This window comes from Neovison vison, chromosome 2 (genome assembly GCF_020171115.1).
Source record: "Neovison vison isolate M4711 chromosome 2, ASM_NN_V1, whole genome shotgun sequence".
Taxonomy (NCBI): Eukaryota; Metazoa; Chordata; class Mammalia; order Carnivora; family Mustelidae; genus Neogale; species Neogale vison.
Window position 1 is genome coordinate 175,095,234 of NC_058092.1, and position 18,784 is coordinate 175,114,017.

Genomic DNA, 18,784 nt, shown 5'->3' on the forward strand with positions numbered 1-18,784 from the left:
TATCCATGGCAAAGGTACGAATTCTGGTGCCTTTTAAGAATGTTCATGGGACTCATAGATACCCCAAACACCGGAGCAACCATGAGGTAGACCTCCCACTGGGAAAGATGGATTTAATACCAGCATTCATCTGGCAACGGGACGAGAAACACACAAATGAGATAAGCACACTCGCCGGGGGAGAGCAAGCACGCACTTGGTCCTCTCTACTTCTACAACTCTAGCAAACAAACCGAGTTGGTCACAGAGATTTGGAATGCCTGCCAAGGGCTAGTGGTCTATGTCAAAGTTGAGTACAGTTTCGCTGCCAGAAAGCACTGGTGCAGAATAATAGTGACACGCGAAGAGGAAATGAGAATCTGCTTCATCTTTTATGCTCCTCTTCATGCCGTGCCCGGGCCAGTGCTATAATCCAGTCCTTGGATTAGCAGCTACTCCCACAAGGGTGAAGATTTTCATTCCTAGTGTACATTTAAATTCAGACATTCAGAACATGTCCTCTTCTAAGCTTACATATTATTCTAAAGAAATGTGGAAGAACTGAGGAAAAACTCACCCGCTCATTACCCCCTCCTAGTCATAATTCTCAATATTATATTGCTTAACTCTTTTGGAAACACACAGTGCAAATGGAAGGTTTGGAGATTCCTTCAGTTCAGTGACTTGGGCTCAGTCGATGTCTCATGAGAATTTATTTTTATAACTAATAGAACCTGACACAGCATCTCGCCTTTACCACTGAAGGCTGGCTCCATTAAGCAAAGAAGTCCTCTAAACCACATGTATGGTTCTATACTTCTCATGAAGCCGCCAATATACTGATCAGTTACACATTTTATGCTTTAATGACACATACTCTGGGATGCCCTTTATAACAAAGAAAATTTCTGGGAGGTTCTGGATGTCAGGCATTGAACTACACCAGACTCTTTCTTTATTTGGGGGGCGGTGTGGTTTGAAAGGGCAGGATACTGAGGGAAAACTGCATCATTTGGAGTTCTAACACCAATGAAGGGGCCATAGCATTTCCTTAGTTTCCTTATAGTCCCATCTTAGTTCTTTCCATTCTTTTGTTTACCACCATTATGCTCCCTTTCATAAAACAGAGAAAAGGACCCTCTTCCTTCTACCAAAAGTCAAGGAAGACAAGCCACGTATTATACTATAACTGAAACTAACTAAAAAATAGCAATACTTCCACAAGTGGGAAAAATTCAGTTGACTTAGCGTAGACCTCACCTTAAACTCATATATTCCCCCCAGATATCTTAGGGATCAGAATCATATGGGAGCTCACCTGCCCAGAGGTGCCTTGGACCTAAAGGAGCTGGTCATGGAGATTGTTAAAATCTTAAGGACATTGCCTAGGAGTCCCAACCAGCTACTCTGAGAGCCTTAGCTCTGAGGCAAAATAGTATTCCCAAGAAAACTTCTACCCAGCAGATGTAGTCATATTGAAAAAACCACTTAGTTATACACATATACTGTCCCTGCTTTGTGATAATAGGGGTTAAATTAAGCCTTTGTGGTTCTGGAAGGATTTAGACATTTAAGCTAGAGGCAAAAACTGAGATCCGGAAGAACATTCATGAGTGTGGTAGCATTTCATTTCTCTTATGCTCTCCATTTTGTGTCTGAATACAGAAGTTTCCCTAGTAGTCAAGGAGCTAGACTCAGAAGATTATACTAAGACCTCTAAACTAAGTGTTCCTGCTGCACGTTTAATGTGCTATCTTGGCCCACCGAAACAAGAATTCAGGGAAGGTGGGAAAAACCAAACTTGTGGCTCTTACTGGTAAATTTCCAATCTCTCCTGAACGCAAGTTAATGGTAGGTAATGAAAAGTAGCTAGAAATCGTCTGCTAACTTAACAGTAATTTTTGTAAAAATCCTCTTCTGATGGATCAAACACGGTGCTGCTGTCAGCATTCTTAGCTCCTGTTGGGGGAGGGATTCGCTGGAGGGCTGAGGGAACAGGAAAGGATGAGGTGGAGAGGGAGACAGATGAATGAGTACGACTGAGTGAATTTATACCTTGATACTTGCAAGCCAGTTAACAATGAATCAAAACAATCACTGAGAGGAGAAAAGGACTAAGCCAGTCTAGTGAAGACTAGCCTTGGAAGTGGTGTGTAATAAAGGGCAGTGGGGGAAGGGTTGGGGTGAGAGGAAGGAGGAAATAAGGAATCAGTATAGAAGTGCTACCTCAAGACGGTAGGAAAATCTAATTCTTGCAAACTGGGAAGAAGGAGAATCAGGACTAAGTTCTAATGATCTACCTATATTAAGAAAAATGAGATGACAATCAAAGTTACTTTATCATTCATTCTACCATCCCACATATATAAAAATGAATATTTCCCTTTAGAGAATCTGAAGCAATATTTAGATCTGAATCAATATTGGCCCGTTATCTCCTAGTTAACAAACAAGGGAAATCAAGATTTTTAAAGATAAGTAATGCATAGATGTTTCTAATTTAAAAAAGAGATAGTGCTTAAAAAAATTTTTTTTGAACTTATGAGCTAAGGGAGTTTCTACTTCATATTTTGATCTACGTACAAAAAAAAAAATCACTTAGATTTCATGATAAAATTTTCCTGCAGGCAATTTTTCTTTCGTCACTGGGTTTTCAAAGGACCCCAAATTCAGTTTGTACAGAAAAAATGCCTCTTCTTATAAAAACCCACGTAGATTAGTGGAACGTGTTAGGAAACTCACTCATTCCAGGCTCAGTCAAGTAGCTGTAGCGCTTACGTAAAGCTAAAGACGCGAAGCTCTGTCGTCGATCTGCTTTCTCGGCCTGGAAAGGGAGAAGGGAAAAGAGACTGTCCAACTTCCTTGGGGCATTTTCACAGTTTTGAAACATTCTGTAGGATGGCATGTGGATACCTCGTTTATCTTTATTTTTCTTCTGATGGATTTTCCTCATGAAAATGTTCATTTCCTATTGTGGGTCTACAACCCCACCCCGATGTCTCAACCAAATTACCATCACTTGGCAAAGGTAAGAGCATCAACACAGCAGACTACAGGGGACTACAAATACAAGACGAGCGTTACAGAGACTTCTGATGCTGAGCAGTAAATCTCCCCAAATCTCTTGGTATTGAAAGCACATATATCACGATGTACAGTCACTCTATGTGAGTACATTCAAGGAAAAGGGGCACACAGGGTCTCGTTCCGGTTACTGCTATTGTTTCTACATGTTGAAAGGCATAGAGTGTAGGTGAGGTTAAAAAAAGGTTAACGATTTTGTTAGAAATAAGGATTCTATTTATTACTACGGAGGTGGGAGTTTTAAAAGTCCATTTATCTTGTAGCTTGGGGAAATAGCAGGAGATGCCTTTGCAAGGAAAAAATTCATTCAAAACCAAATGGAACCACTACACCCTTAAAAATGGCCAGGATAATTTTCTTTAAATAGAATACCAAATATTTATCAGTAGCCATGGGACACATATTTTCTAGTAAATAGAACAACTTGATTTATACACTAAAGTTTCCTGTTTCTCAGGATCTTGATTTAAATGTTACACAAAGTGGATACTAGGCAAAAGTACGAAAAGTATGAACAAATGTGTATTTATACATGCTATGCTACTACATTTAAAAAATGTTGGAAGAATATTAGTTCCTCTTTTTAAATCATTAGCCGGATTATCTTAATCTAATAGCCATGTGGCGGAAAAGCAAACCATTCTTCACGAAAAGTGTATACCCTTCAGCTCACTTACGCTAAGATCTGCAAAAATAGCATACGGTTCCCACACTTCAGCCCTCTGCAACTTCTTTTATACAGATTTAATTTTTATTCTATCTCTGAGAGAGTAAAAGCAGAAGTGTTCATATTACCTCATCATCTTGATCTGACTCTGTCTCCTTTTGGTTCCAAGATGCATTGCAGAGACAAGGAATATTATAATGGACAGCAGGGAAAAGAATATCAGGATATGAAAAGGACTGAGTAGGGAGCACAAAATGCAAGCTGAATCAAGAAAGCAAAGCAAATCAAACGAAGCCAACACAAAATACCAAGAACTGTACATCCACGGCAAATTAATGTGTGACGTTATTCGAAATCAAGAATCTACAAGCTAGCGGCAGGAGCAGGAGCGATATACAGAGGACTCCACCGTACAGACCGTAAGAATCTGACGCCACAGTAACAAGACTCAATCTATACACAGAGACTAATTAAACTCGAGCTTCAAGAACTTTAATCATGTGACAAAGCATTCCTTAATCGCATACCGAGGGCCCACTTCGCCAAGACCAGGGGAAGAGACTTACAATAAACCGGTATTAAAAGATACCTTTTTATGTGCTGGCAGAGTGATATTTAAGTTGCAGACAGCTGTTTGAGGCAGTCCTTTTGTTGTCTTTGGTTCTTTCAGAAAAGATAGACGACCACAGGGCTCTTGGCTGGTGTCTCTAACCTAGAAGGATTTAGGTGGTTGATAGTTATAGAAAGAGACTTTTCTGAGGACTCCCGTCTGTACAAGAATTAAACAGGTTTATCTGACAGAGCCCTTCAAGAGGCAGGCAAAGTAAAGGGAAAAGATGGCGGTAACCATTACAGATCAACGGCGGTGGTCACGTGTGAACTCAGCGGGATTTAGAATGCCCAACTCTGAAATCAGACCCAGGACGGCTATGCCTGCTGGTTTCCCTGGCATTCTGCTACACAGTCTGGGTTATATGCATTTGCTTCCTGTCCAATAATTTGTTTTCCTCAAGGCCTTGGTTTTAGCAACGATAATAACAGCAAATGACCAACACAGTAAGCAGTTGTCCCATGTCCTTCTGTTCTCTGAGGAGGGGGAAGGTATCTCCAGAATGTCCTTGGGCTCCATCAGAAATGAAGATGGAACTTAAATACTGAGTTTGGATTTCATTCATTATTTGATTACTGGGCATTAACTAGATATGATGCATTTTACTATTCTAGATGGTCTGGTCTTACAAACATCTGCTTGAACATAAATGATCATTGAGATGTTTAAAAGATAAAGACTCTTTGTTACTAATTATAAAGCTTTCCTGGCTCAAAAAGACACTCGGGACAAAATCTGACCTTGTTCCTCTGAATTCAAGTTTGGTGGGATATTTCAAACTGAATAAATCACTAGACTCTTCTGTTTTTATTCTCTAAGAGCATTTTTTTCTTTTTCAAAATTCAGAGTCTCTGTTAATGATTTACCTTGATGGAAAATGGCAGTCTATTTTCTTTGAAAGCATAAAAGTTAAAAACAAGTTGCTGTCCTCCTTTGGTAAGTGGGGCCAGATTTCCATAACAGTCAACATAAATAGGTTTTCCTTCCAGAACCTTTTAGAATAAAAGAAATACATAATTTAATGTTAAATTAAGTTGAAAGAATTTTGAGATTTTTAAGTCACATAATATTAAAAGACTGATATATTTCTATGTCACATTTGTCTCCTTATTAGGAAACTACTTCTATGGTGTTATTTGCCACAAAAATAACTCTGCTGGCTCACAATTCAACTACTGTGATTGGAAACCAAAGCATGCACATGTACAAGACAGAATTACACATTCAGTTCTATTCTAGCAACTTTAGACATCTTTGAGAAAGTGCTGACATCACTTCTTCATACAGACTTTGAAAGGGTTTTTTGTTTGTTTTTTTACTCAGATACTTACACTGGGTTTAAAAAAGAAAAATCATAGTAATGTGTAAAAGACAGTGACCATAAAAATAAGAGAACTCAATTCACCACAGAGAAGTGTAGACCATCATGTGGATTGCTTAGTACTACACTGTAACCAAGATAACCTCAAAGACACATAAAATAATTTGAGAATAAATCTATATCGGATTTTTGAATCAAAACCTGAGATCGAGAATGGGCTTGGTATTTCTGGTGAGTGCTGTTATGACCTCAAAATAAAACCCCAGATCTGGGGGATGTAATGGAATGGACTTGTGTAAACAAGGTACCTCAATATCTTTGCTTCTGGCAACTTCCTCAAAATTCTCCTGCTGCTCTAAGGTTTTGTCCACTTTGTCATCCGTCATGCAGAAACAGCGCAGGCAGGATTCTACGGGGTCATTCATTTTGGCAAAAACAACGAACTTGGCCATATATGGAACACATATTAATTCTCTGTACAGTTGTGTGGCTAACCCCACGGTTTCTAAAACTTGATGGCAATCTGCGAGCCAAAATCTGAGAAAAACAAAACAAAACAAAACAAAATGAGGTGACTTAAAAGCCAAATCTTAAAATTCATCATTAAAATATTGGGGCATATAAGGGAACCACACCAAAACATTAACTTGTTCATTTAAAAAAACAACAAAGGTGTTTACTCTGTTTACAGAAGGTCTACGTTTATTACTTGTTATAATTTTCTAAGGAAAAGCTAAGGGTTCTTTTCTCTCTCTCTTTTCCTTCCCTTAAGATTCTGTTCCCTCACCCTTCCTTTCCATTCCTGCTTCAGAGTTTAATGTCTTACTTTATACTGGACGGAGCAAGAATTTTATGAAATGGAAATTCTATCAGTCTTTTTTCCTTGAAAGCATAACAGTTAAAAGTTGCTGTCCTCCTTTAATACTTGAGTCCAGATTTCCATAACAATCAACAGAAATGGGTTTTTACAAACTGCTAAGAACTAGAAGAAGCAAGTCTAGCACCGCATAGCCCCTTGTGAGAACTGGTAAGACGACTTACACCCGCCAATTTTAAATTTCTGAGTTAGGCCCAATTTTGCCATCGAAATTTAAAAAAAAAAAAAAATCATACTAGTATTGAGCACAAAAACTTTCACTTTCCAAAAGGTAGTAAAATGAATTCCTTAGTGCTTTTTGGAATCTTGTATTCCCATACCTGGCTGAAACATTGGTTGTAAAAGAGACACAATCCTTTATGAAGGTCAAGGGAGTTGTTCCTGTGATGTCTTCCCACTGAGCCGGTGAGGTGCCCCCTGGGAGAACAGAGCAGATATGTTGACTTCATCATGGGAGGGGCTCCTGATAAAATCCGCATTATCATCCTGTTCTTCCGGCACTGCCATGAACTTGCAAACTTCCGCACGTTCAATCAATGGCAGGCTCTACGGTTAGTCTTTCTTTCTACTCTCCTTCTGGGCTTTTACTGCCTTATGGTGATCTCCTCGTATGAGGTTATAGTTTTAAAAAATTACTTTTCAGTTTGTCTGTCTATTAACGGATGGTCTAAATGGACAATCACAGGTTATCAAGTGCATTTTGTAAGTGCAGTTTAGAAGTGCAAAGAACTGTTGTTCAGAAAGGCAATGTAATTCTTTCCTATTTTTTTTTTTAAATTTTTTAAAAAGACAAGAACTATCAAGAAAGCTAAGCAGCAGCGGATTTTGTACTGCCTAAATCATTTAATTTTCCAGGGTAAAAAGAGGAATCAGCCACTAAAACTACTCATAAAAACAAAACAAAGAAAAATAATCTTAATTTAGGACTTTCTGTTAAAAATCGTATTAAGTTAACCAAATGAACTAAGCTCTATTTCAGGTGCTCATCACAAAATGTGTTCTCCTGTCCCTGCAGATTTGGTCTATTGGTTAAACTCGGGAACTGAGTGGTGAGAATCACGTCCTCTGCTCTGCCCTGCACCTGGTGCTCTGTGGGGCTTGTCTTCTCCAAAGTCTGTCCAGCTTCCTTTAGTCTAAAGGGTGTTACAAGGTCCACCACCTCTCCCTAGGTCCCTGAGAAATGACCCAGATGATCTAGTAGATGCTGCATTATTTCAATAACCTCAAAAGAGCACTATTATTACTACTACTACTGAGTCATGATCTCAGCATCTTAAAGGAAGGTACAGGGATATCGCAGATGAGGGAATGGACCAGCAAATGCTTTATTTATTTATTCTTTTTCCTAGTCTCATAAAGTTGGCACGGAGGCTTCAAAGGCTTTACATCTCCATACAGAATCACTGCAAGTTGCTAGCCTCAGCAGCAGGTAACAGGACAAGGGGACCCCACCTGTGATGCTACAGAGCAGACGCAGGTTAGGTGTGGTGTCCCCCTTGTACCCATTGGCTACGCCTTCACCCGAGGGCGGGGGCACTGGAATGGTCATTGTGATAGGTTTATGGAATTTCCTTCTTCTTGGTTCCACAGTGACGATTGGGCTAAATGTTGCTTTGTTTCCAAGGATCTTTTTCACAATTTCATCAGGAACAGGCTGGGCCTAAAGACAGAGAAAGGACCTTAGGTGGAAGTTAACATTTTCTCTCATTGGGAAATTGACTTTTTAAGTGAGGAGAAAAAAAAATAAAAACAGATTCCCCCTTCAAAAAAAAAAAAAGTCTTTCTTCTTCATCCTTTCTCACTACTTCAGGAGGGCGTACAAAAAGAACCCAAACAACCTCCTGCTGTAGCAGAAACTGGTCGGTGTGTTTCCCCAATAGAATATGGATGACATCAGCTTGTGTGACAGAGAGGCCGTTAAGTCTCACAACGGAGAAGTCTTTTGAGCTAAACCAAATAAAGATCAGCAAATACTGAGTCTAGTGTATCTTAAACCTATGCGGGATATCCAGTAAAAATATCACAGAGGAGATTTGTGCCCAGGTAAGAACTGAGGTGACTTCAGAGGTAAGTAACCAAAGCACATTTAAGATTTCAGTTCGAGATTACCAAACCTAATGTCTTCCTTTTTGGCTTCTTTGCTATTTGGCAAGATACTCAATTTGGGAGACAGCTGAAGGGAACTTCCCGGCACTGAACTATTAGGCCATCTCCTTAGCTCCGAGTGGGAACTGAATACCTTCCCAGTACTTCACTCTAAAAAACCTCACAAGAAGAACCTCAGTCGAACTATTAATTACTATATTAATTGACACAAATCAAATTACTTTCCTTATTATTGTATTTTTTCAGTAGGTTTAACTGAAACAAACGTAAGAAAGACGACTCTTGCCAGGATGTTTAGTTAGCTTTCCAAACCCAAACAAGTTCCAACTGGGTTTGGATAAACCCAGTATTTATGATGTACTTCCATCAAAATCTGAAAGCTTGCAAGTTTCCTTATTACTGATTTTTATGAAACTGCGTCTTTCTTATAAACCAAGTCAAATGTGGTTTGTTTCTTTAATGGTGTATTTGCTCTTTGGAGCTCCTGTCACTCCAAATACCAATAACGTATGGTTAACAGAACAATCTTTCATCAGAACCAAGTGATGCTTTTAAAAGAAAAACCTTAAAATATGTACCTTTATTGAATAAGCCACCAAGCCTTACTTTATACTTAGTGCTTTTCATTTCAAAATAGGTTAATGAATCCCCAAATGGCCCAGGGCTTTACTTAGCAATACCATCAGGATGAGTTACAACGACTGTTTTCGGAGTGGAGCAAACGCTCCCACGCTCTTACACGACGCGTCGCACATGTTACCTGGAGGCCCACGCGAATCCTCTTGGTTAAAGCCCCCTCTGGGAAAGAAGCCTGGACCAGGGGCACAGTGGTGCTGCTCAGAATCCCACCTTCGGGACCCATCTGGTTGCTTTCCTGCTTAATCCTCGAAACCACGGCAAAATACTGGGGGAAGTCCTTTGTGATAATCCTGCAGATCCGTTTCTTGCCTAGCTCTTCGGGGCTGTCAAGTTCTGAAAAGACAAAGGCATGAAAAAGCCATGAGAGTAAGCCTATCCTAAGATACCTTAAGATAAACGGATGTGTGATGTGGAGAGCTAAAAACGATCTAGCCAGCCGTCTCAGCGGAGGTTCAAGGACGGAGAGAAAGCGACAGGGACTTTAAAAATAATATGAAGATTTGTAAAGATACTATAAAAGCGATTCATATAGAGTATTGTAGAAAAGTGCTTCTACTGAAGAGGAACGAACATCTTCAAAAACTGAAATTTTACCTCCTAGGAACAGAGCTCTCTACTCTTGAAGAAGACAGACCTCCTTCTGTGGTGACTTACAATAATATACCCTCAAACGGCCAAAGCAGGAGTGAGAAAAAAGCAGGGCATCACAAGAAAGTAAGAACTCAAGGATGTCTAAAAGGCTCTAAAACTTTATTTGAAATCCTCTTTAAGATATCGCCCAAATGATTAATATCATCCTCTCCAATCTCTGTCCACCCACCGATAACCCTCATGCCTCAAACTCAACCTATCCACAAATGGACACGTCATTCCTTCTGTCCACTGCCAAACTTACTTCTTCCCCTTTGTCCTAACTCTGGTAACGGACTTAGTGTGTCTAGTCCTCCTGTCTAATAGTTCGACTCACTTTCCTGGATACTTCACATCGAGAGGTGGACGTCAAGCTGATTCCACGCGGCAATGGCTTGTTCTCTTGCCAGTCCCCGTCTGAGCCCTCTCTGCCTTGCCTGGATCACTGAGTCACCTCCTAACCATCTCCCTGCCACTCGCCTCTCCTGACTCCAACTCATCCCCTACAGTGCAGCCCGATGGGTCCTCTTCCAAAAGCCAGATTTTATTACAATGCTGGTCAGTTTAACTGAAATAAATGGTTTTTAAAATCATATGAAATAATAGCCATTTGAGACTAGCCAAGAGTATTTGGGAAAAATAGCTTTGTGAGGGACAGTTTATCTTGTAAGATTTAAAAACTTATCTAGAAGTATCATAATAAAAGTTATATGGACAGACATATAAAAATTTAAGAAATATATATATAAAATTAGACAAATAGGTCAGAGGGATAAGAACAGAGCAAGAAATAGATTTAAATTTATATATATATATACACACACATACATGGTGTATATGTAAGTCCATATATATCTACTTCTATATATTATATATTATGTATTTAAAATGAATGTATTTAAATCAAAGTCATATATTTAAACTTCAAATCAGTGGGGGAAAGAGGTCTTATTTAAGATGGCACTGACACAAATGAAAATCTATTTGCAGAACAGAGCTAAATCACGATATCTTAGTATATATAAATATAAATTCCCACTGGATAAAAGACTTAACTACTTAACAAAATTAAAGTGTTACCATAAAACAATCAAGAGAATGTTTCAGCCATGGTTAGGAGAAATTTTTGTATTCAAAACTGGAAACCCAGAAGCCTAAAAGGTTGTTTTGACTATAAATACGTAAAGTTTTCCATGGCAAAAATAGCTTGAAAGACAAAAGGGAAATGAGAAAAGATAATAGCCACATTCAACACATAATGGATCGAAAGGCTCAATCCCCATGGCGGCTCCTGAGTTATCAGAGATGACAGATTAGCCAACAGAAAATGGCAAAATACTGTAAATGGGCGATTCACAAAAGCTGAAAACTGGTCAGAAAAATATAAATTAAAAAGATCAAACTTGATAATTTGCATGGAAGTACTGACTTAAACAAGATACGACATAAGTATCTGAGACTAGCCAAGGGAATTTTTGGAAAAATAAATTTGTAAGGCAGAACTGGAAGTATCATGATAAGACAGTTATATGGGGGACATCATGGGGGTGAGGGAGGGAGAAGTTATTTTAACTTGATGACCGGGAAACATGTCTCTGAAGAGGTAATAATAGGTGAAAAATGCGAGGGAAGGAGGGAAACAGGCTGGTAGTGACTAATTGGTATAAAGCATATAAAGTGAGGAAAGAAGAAGATGCAGAGCAAAACGCAGAGTCTGATCCTTTTCAGGGAAAAATGTAATCTGCACATTTGTCTATTTTTATAAGAAAAATATGCATTAGAGACATTCTAAGCCCATTAGCAATGGGCCACTTGAGAGGGATGGGCACAAGGGAGGTGAGGACGTAAGAAGACAGTGGGTTTACATAATTGGGGTGGGTTTGCTACAAAATTAAGGGAACATTCCCAAATTTCAGAGAGGGATGTTGGTTTTGTTTTTGTCGTTACTCATAACAGCCCTCTCCTCAAACCTCTGAAACATACGGTATCCGTCCTACCGTTTTTTCACTATGAACATGTTTGCCTCCTTCATCATAGGACTGAGATCATGGCTTATTCCGAACTAGCAATTTATAAAAAGGTAAGATGGATGGTTAGATAGATGGATCAGGGACATTTTCTCATTTTATAGATTAACCATCAAACTCTGAGGTGGGAACACCAAATTAATTGGTAAATGGGAGAAACAGGGTTCCACCCATATCAGAAGGAAACTAGAATGTGGCCCATTTTGTTTCATGACCATCTGCTTCTCCTCTGCTCTGTTCAAAACCAAATACTGCGTTCTTAGTGAAAGAAAATAAAACAAAGGCAAATAATTAAAAAAAAAAGTTACTATAGAAAGACAAGAAGGAAACAAAGATTTGCTCAGGAAAATATTCTGCAGAAGTTTTCACCTATTCAGCAATTGACAAAATCGAGGTTTCCAAACAGAGCAGATATATTTCCCTCCCCATGGTTTGGCTTATTTTAAAGTCTGAGTTCCCAGAGTTCATAAATCACGCTGCATAATGCACTACCAGAACCGAGAGAGTTCTGATCATTTGTTTCAGTTGCTGTGTAAGCCATCAGCCTCAGCTAAGCAGACATTTTTATTTTTTACCTCAGCCTCAAACTTAGGATTACCTTCTCCTTTAGAAATAGTTTCGGACTCCACAGAGTGCAAGCTGTTTAGAAAGACTGTGCTGTGAAATTACATCCTTTAAACAAGACAAATTTCCTGACTCTGTGTTTAACAAGCCGCATATCCTGTGAATATGACATTTCCTCACCATCAGTCTGCACCCACCAGGGGCAGCAAGGCACCTCCTGAGGAACTTGGAGCAATACATCCTTCTTAGCTGCGTGTGTGTGTGTGTGTGTGTGTGTGAGAGAGAGAGAGAATGAGAGACAGAGACAGAGAGAGTGTTGTATGTACAATTGTGCAGAGTTAAGGGGGAGACAGCCGTATCACCCCTGGAAACTCTAATAGCTAAGGACTGGGAAGAGTGGCCCGTTTGTGTCATGGGGGCACCCAGGCCATGCTTCTGCTCTGTTGCCCTTGATAAAGCATTAAAACCACCGCAAATAGAAAGCGAGCATGTCCATCTCAGATGCAGCAGATGAGTGGAAAATGGAGAAGCTTGGGGTTCTAACTTTCCACTTGACTTCTAACGTCTTTTAGGATTTGCCAGTGGTTCTGGGACACTCTGTGTTGTACCCACTTTTTTAAACCTTCTAGCAATTTCTCTGTCACCATTAAAATTTGCTTAATTATTGATCTTCAATGATGTCTTTTAACAGTTTTTAAAAAAGATAGATTTATTTATTTATTTATTTAAGAGAGAGTAAGCACGTGAGCAGGAGGAGGGGCAGATGCAGAGGGAGAGAATCTCAAGGAGACATGGGGCTCGATCCCACAACCCATGAGATCATGACCTGAGCCAAAACCAAGAGTCCGACGCTCAACTGACCCACCCAGGAGCCCCTTTTAATAGGTATTTTATTAAAAGGTATTTTATTTTACTTTATTTTTATTTATTTTTTTAAAGATATTATTTATTTATTTGACAGAGAGAGATCACAAGTAGGCAGAGAGGCAGGCAGAGAGAGAGGAGGAAGCAGGCTCCCTGCCAAGCAGAGAGCCAGATGCAGGGCTCGCTCCCAGGACCCTGAGATCATGACCTGAGCCGAAGGCAGAAGCTTTAACCCACCGAGCTACCCCGGCACCCCAACAGGTATTTTAAAGATTAGCGTCAGTCCAAAGAAACAACTACTGTGTGAATTTCGGACACTGGAATCCCCAAGCACCATTCTTTAAACAGGAGTATACACACAAAGCCTTCTTGGATTACTCAGAATCCCAGGCCTCTGCCTGATGAAATGGAGAAAAGATACCTCCCCTCAATCAGGTTACATTCTCTTTCTGTGTGTTCTTATTTTTAACTTTTTTCTGAGAATAAAAGTCAACACAAATGTAAAAACTACAAAAAGTATTTCAGTATTGGTTTATAAGAAGCATAATCTCTAACAACTAGAGTGGAAGCCTGGGCTATTATGCACGGGGAAAGCTGCGTAAGTAAGACAATGATGGAGACAGCTGGGAAACGTAAGAGTCAAGAGCACGAAGGGATGGGGCGCCTGGGTGGCTCAGTGGGTTAAAGCCTCTGCCTTCGGCTCGGGTCATGATCTCGGGGTCCTGGGATCGAGCCCCACATCAGGCTCTCTGCTCAGCGGGGAGCCTGCTTCCCTCCTCTCTCTGCCTGCCTCTCTGCCTACTTGTGATCTCTCTCTGTCAAATAAATAAATACATTCTTAAAAAAAAAAAAAAAAAAAAGAGCACGAAGGGAAAACCAGGCAGTAAGATTACCATGGAATTCTTACGGCCTGAAAACCCATCACAAGATCTTACTGGTTATCGCACAGGACAAAGGTTAACTAAATTATGATATATTCATACTATGGAATACTGTGCAGTAAAAAAGAATGGGGTAGAAGCGTACATTTTAATATGTAAATCTCCAGTCCATATTAAATGGAAAAGTTGCAAAAAAAAAAAAATGTGATCACAATCAACTAATCCCATCTTCACACATCTCTGTATAAATTCATACAATTCATACAAAATTTCAGGAAGGGGAAAGAAGAGGAAAATTATAATGACTGTATACTTGTGTACTACTACATGGGTAAGAATACTAATACGAGTATTTAATAGTATGATGTACATAAATATAATAAATGATATAGCAGAGTATTAACACTTTATAGATTCAACTCAAGCAATATTTTCTCTATTTCTCGCTTTAAAAAAAGGAAACTGAAACAGAGTCATGAAATGATCTTAGCTGTGTGTTTCAGGTAACTAATGACCCAGCTGACGAGGGGAGTCAGCGGGAGGAATGAAAGCTCTCTACACTCAGCTACTGGGAAACCCTGACCCCCAGCCACATCCCCCATCATGAGCACCTTATCACGAGGATTTTTATTCTATTTATAATTTTGATAAACTATTAATGTATATTAAAATCAGATTTTCTTTTCAGAAAATGTGAAGTGATCAGTTAAATTACAGCTAAATTAACTGATGTCTGATTGAGGCCTGGTACATTGTAGGTATTCAACTAGTATCCACTGAACAAAGACCTCAGTGGGAATCAATAAGACTCATACTTTTTGAACCAAAGAACCACAAAATTCTTTAAATCTTGCTTTAAAATATATGTAGTAGTAGAGACCGGTTATTGTTTCCTTCTTTAACAGTTGTTTTTTTTTTTGTTTTTGTTTTTTAAATTGTATGTAGGATGTGACTCTTTTGTCTTCCTACTTTTTAATTCACAGTAAATTTTATTACATCCATGTATTTATAAGAGAAATTACTTTTGACTTAATGGATGTTTACTCAAAGGGTGTCAAAAACTTAGAGGAATATAAAACTCATCTGAAAGTTCTATGTTGCAAACTACAAAGGTATGTCAGGAAAGTTAGACTTCCAGGCAAACAGTGATAAAGTCTGATAATGTAAAAATGAACAATGCCAATATTCTTTCCAGGACTGAATTTATTTGTATTCAGATTTTAAAATGGTTTATTACATAGGTCAGAGAGCAGGAATGTATTACCAAGGATCTTTGCTTTGCTCCCACTCTTGACATAGATAAACCCCCCAAAAAATTCTACAAATGTGATACCTGTGTTCCATTCATGCCCGAAGGGAACCCAGCTTGTGTGTGCCCCAAACTGGCTAGATTATGAGCAACACCAGCGATATCTATTAAAGGCACAGATTCCCAGCCTTCTCTTGTGGAGATTCTGACTTGGTAGGCCAGGGTGGGGGAGGAGGGCACCTGGAAAGTTACTTTTCACACTCAGTTCAGGAGACTTTCTGACTTGATACCTGTGGGAGGTGAAGTCTTAGTAGACTCTCACCAGTATCTGTCCTTAAAAACTCAGAACCCAAATTATTAAAAACATGACAAGAGGGTCCTATGAGGGGTGCCTGGGTGGCTCAGTGGGTTAAAGCCTCTGCCTTCAGCTCAGGTCATGATCCCAGGGTCCTGGGATCGAGCCCCGCATCGGGCTCTCTGCTCAGCAGGGAGCCTGCTTCCTCCTTCTCGCTCTCTGCCTGCCTCTCAGCCTACTTGTAATCTCTGCCTGTCAAATAAATAAATAAAATCTTTAAAAAAAAAAAAAGAAAATGGGTTGAATCTACCCTTTAAAAAAAAAAAAGAGGGTCCTATGAAAAACATCTAAAGGATGGTTCACTGTGAGAAGAAAAGCCTATGGGGCAATAATATCCATTAGTTTTAAATGGCTTTGCTTCTTAAAAAAAATTTTCTATACCCTTTGGTAGCTATACAATTAAAGGAGAAAATGACATAGAAATAGCTTCTTACCTGGGGTAATTGATAATGCCGTAGACTACAAAAGGACCCTGAATACCCCTTCTGTTTAATCTGCTACTGTTTTCACAAGAAAATAAGGTTAAAGAGAAAAGAAAGAGGTACATTTGAAACAGGTAGTTTTGGTCAGGCGGAACGTTAAAAATTTACACTTACTGAATGTCTAATTTTGTGGCAGGTGAGTTACTATTTCGCCCATATAGCAGTTGGTAAAGAGGATGTCTAAAGTTCCAAGAAAGGAAGTGACTTGCCCAAAGTGACCTGTCTGCTTTAGAGCTTAGAAGCTAGGTCCAGGAAGAGGGTGGGGGAAAAGGGGTGAAGTCACACAGACACGAACTTCGCCCACTATTTAACACAGTGTCTTTGCAGACCAGCTAGCACAGGGGTGGTGGTTGATAAGTGGATGAGTAATGGACAGATACACAGATATCCTGGTCCAGAAGGTGACATGGCTTCTTACTAGCCCACTCTATGAGCAGAAAGCCCTGATTATAGTGGCATTTTCTGCTGTGCAAGAAATGGAAGCTAATGTCCTATAGTTTCCTTAACTCACTGATTAATGATACATTTCTTAAGCACCTTGTAACTCATTTGGTTTCTTTACAGGCAAAAAGTGGGGCAGCTCTCTCTGTAACTGAGATTTTGCAACAGAGCAATAAGAATAAAAAAATGCTTTGCAAATATAAATGGTTATGGAGATCATAATACAATGAAGCATAAATAAAAGGACAGAAATCATGTCCCCACTAAATGGGTTAATCTTTCAAATGATCATCCTTGATCAGCTTTGCCTCACCTTACCCGCACGTGATTAAATGTCTGAATAACTTGCTCGAATGGGACCATGGTTCTTTTTCTTAGACCAAATTTGTTTTCTGAAGGCTGTTTGTGAGTGTGAAGGTCAGGTTTGAGTGTGAATAGCCTAAAGAAGGAATACAACCTCAAGTCTTCACAAAGAAGGATTTCTATACCTACAGTTCAATTTCTTTCTTTCTTTTTTTTTTTTAAGATTTTATTTATTTATTTGACAGACAGAGATCACAAGCAGGCAGAGAGGTGGGCAGAGAGAGGGGAAGGGAAGCAGGCTCTCCGCTCAGCAGAGAGCCCGATGTAGGGCTCGATCCCATGACTCTGGGAGTGGGAGGCAGAGGCTTTAACCCACTGAGCCACCCAGGCGCCCTACAGTTCAATTTCTAGTTAGGTGAATATTCTGTGCAGCTTGCTCCTCTAAAGAGTATTTGCTACAGGGAGTGGGGGAAAATGGAGTCCTAGAATGTTAGAATTCAAAAGGGCAAGCTAGTCAGTCTAGGTCTGTGGAAGTCAGTGGAGATAGGTGCCTTGGGTTCAGATCCAGCCCTCGACCAGTGAGCTTGGATTTTGGACAAGTTCCTGACCTTTGAAGCTTATGTTCTTTGACTCTAAGCTGAGAACAAGAGAAGTTTCCTCTGGGGTAGATAAATCATAGAAAACCACTAGCACAATCCAGTTCATGTAATAATTTAGGTTAAATATTCTTTCCAAGGTCACACAGTTTTGGAGTAGAGAAGTACCAGAAAACCACTCTGTGGCAGATCTAAGGTTGGATTAAAACAAAACAAACCCCCATATTACCTTATCTCTGTATTTCTACAGTATATAAATATATAAAAATTAAAAAACATGTTACTGTAACTCTATTTCTACAGCATATAAGTCTTGATTGATATCATTTTAATTTCATTCCATTTTTCAAAAGAAAGTTTCACCAATTACAGAAAATTAAGTATGAGAATTTATAGATTAATTGGGGGAAATGAAGGAAATAAAAGACAAGTCTATATCATTCATCACTGGCTATCGAATATGTGGAAGAGCAGAGCACTTATAATATTGCCACTCAGGGCACCTGGGTGGCTCAGTGGGTTAAGCCACTGCCTTCAGCTCAGGTCATGATCTCAGGGTCCTGGGATCGAGTCCCGCATCGGGCTCTCTGCTCAGTGGGGAGCCTGCTTCCTCCTCTCTCTCTGCCTACTTGTGATCTCTCTCTGTCAAATAAATAAATAAAATCTTTAAAAAATAAAAATAAAAATAAATAATATTGCCACTCAAATATTTCAGAAAATTGCTGACATTCACCTCCATGGAATTCAAGTTCATCTTCACCTGAATATGCAAATTTTGTAACAAGCCTGTCCAAGATGTTGCAGGAAAAAAAGCCCAAAACCAAGTGATACAACTGACCCTTCTTCCTTAATGTAAACATAATAGAAATCTTTTCAATTTTGATCAACTTTTATTTTGAAGTAATTATAGTCATGGAAAGTTGCAAAGAGTACAGAGAGATCTCATGCACATCTATAATTTGAGTAATTTTTAAAAAAGATTTAATGTATTTATTAGAGAGAGAGAGAGCCGGGGAAGGACCAGAAGAAGGAGAAAGAGAACCCCTAGCACTGCACGTACGGGGCTCAATCCCAGGACCCTGAAATCACGCATGACCTGAGCTGAAACC

The 18,784-nt window shown here is 39.4% G+C and overlaps 1 protein-coding gene across 30 annotated transcripts in view; it reads right to left on the reverse strand.

Moving 5' to 3' along the window:
• The window catches only part of ANK3 (ankyrin 3), a 667,998-nt gene that overhangs the window by 45,623 nt on the left and 603,591 nt on the right, over positions 1–18,784 (reverse strand). For all 30 annotated transcript variants that reach the window (XM_044239577.1, XM_044239576.1, XM_044239560.1 and 27 more), the window contains 7 exons: positions 9,405–9,616; positions 7,991–8,198; positions 6,859–6,955; positions 5,970–6,198; positions 5,207–5,332; positions 4,320–4,442; positions 2,722–2,803 (listed from right to left, as the gene is read on the reverse strand). In XM_044239577.1, coding sequence (XP_044095512.1) covers positions 2,722–2,803; positions 4,320–4,442; positions 5,207–5,332; positions 5,970–6,198; positions 6,859–6,955; positions 7,991–8,198; positions 9,405–9,616 — 1,077 coding nt within the window. The remainder of the gene's footprint in view (positions 1–2,721; positions 2,804–4,319; positions 4,443–5,206; positions 5,333–5,969; positions 6,199–6,858; positions 6,956–7,990; positions 8,199–9,404; positions 9,617–18,784) is intronic.